This window comes from Hipposideros armiger, unplaced genomic scaffold (assembly GCF_001890085.2).
Source record: "Hipposideros armiger isolate ML-2016 unplaced genomic scaffold, ASM189008v1 scaffold_334, whole genome shotgun sequence".
NCBI lineage: Eukaryota > Metazoa > Chordata > Mammalia > Chiroptera > Hipposideridae > Hipposideros > Hipposideros armiger.
Window position 1 is genome coordinate 1,519,133 of NW_017731684.1, and position 1,277 is coordinate 1,520,409.

Sequence of the window (1,277 nt, forward strand, 5' to 3'; positions counted from 1 at the left end):
AAAGATTTGGAAAGAATTAAAACTGCTTTAGAGTCTGTGTTCAATCTTAAATACTCTATTATCACCGCTTGGGGACACACTGCTTTAGGAGAAAACCCTTCCTTATTGTCCTAGGATATAAATTGTTACCTGGAAAGGGAGAAATAGGCCCAAGCCCAGCAACGTTTGACATCAGTCAGCTCTTGTACCCTGTTTTCAGACAGGTAGCTCTTTCAGTCATATTTCAAGTATAAGCTAGAAGAGTAAATGTTTTTATCTCTATATATCCAGTAATCATGGATATGTAATCCATGGATATGTAATCATGGATATGGTCATTGGTCTTTTTTTTTTTCTTAAGAAACTATCATTCAACAATGATTAGTTTAGAAAGTTCCAGACTTAGGATGCAATGTACTCACTTCCACTGTTTATTTGGGAAATGTATTCCAACTTTCATATTAAAGCTATTAATGTAGAATATTTATTTTGTAATCAGTTTTTTAGGGGGGAAAAATACCCATCTTCAGGATTCAGAGCCTTAAACCAAGGAAAATATATTTAAAGGAAATGTAAGTAATTCAGAGGGAAAAACGGTATTTTTCTAGGAAAAATGTTATATGGAAAATGGGGCCTATGGATTCGTTAAAATACATACAAATAAAGCAACTCAAAATATACAATGATTTCTCGCCATAGATGAACTCTTTGGTCATTCAGGTCATTTCTGGTAATTCAGAAAACCTCTGTCCGAGGAAATCTGTGCTTTGTGCCAGCTTACAGCTGTGGTACACGAGGACGCACACACACCGGGTGTAGGTTCTACAGACCTTTCACCCCCTGAAGAAGAAGGCACAGGATCATTCCTCACCAGCTACTACGATCTTGGTACAGTGACTTCCAGTGAGCTCTGACAAGATCCTGTCACTGAAAGGATCAAGGTCTACTTATGGTTACTCTGACACATTTCATGGGCAATTTGGTATTTTCTTCACTCATGTTTCTTTTCATTTCCAGAAAAGCATGCAGTTTTCAGCGGGGGCTGTGATAACAGGTCACCTGTTACCTTGCTTTGGCTTACCAGTAAGCAAGAGACGGGTGCTCTTGAAGAGTTTTGGTTGGAAAGGCTGGGAGTGTCTTTAAATCTTTCCTGGCATTTTCATCACTAAAGAGAAGAGTAATACAGTAATGTCAGTCACTGTTTCCTAAACTATAATATTATCCAAGCCAGTCACCGAATGAAATAGCAATAGCACACTGAGCTCTGTCAAAATGTCAGCACACATAAGGCTCTGGTC

The 1,277-nt window shown here is 38.3% G+C and overlaps 1 protein-coding gene across 6 annotated transcripts in view; it reads right to left on the reverse strand.

The window, feature by feature from the left end:
* Positions 1-1,277, reverse strand: part of FRMD4B (FERM domain containing 4B) — a 373,285-nt gene that overhangs the window by 53,088 nt on the left and 318,920 nt on the right. For all 6 annotated transcript variants that reach the window (XM_019661070.1, XM_019661071.1, XM_019661069.1 and 3 more), the window contains one exon: positions 1,061-1,144. In XM_019661070.1, the coding sequence (XP_019516615.1) occupies positions 1,061-1,144 (84 nt within the window). The remainder of the gene's footprint in view (positions 1-1,060; positions 1,145-1,277) is intronic.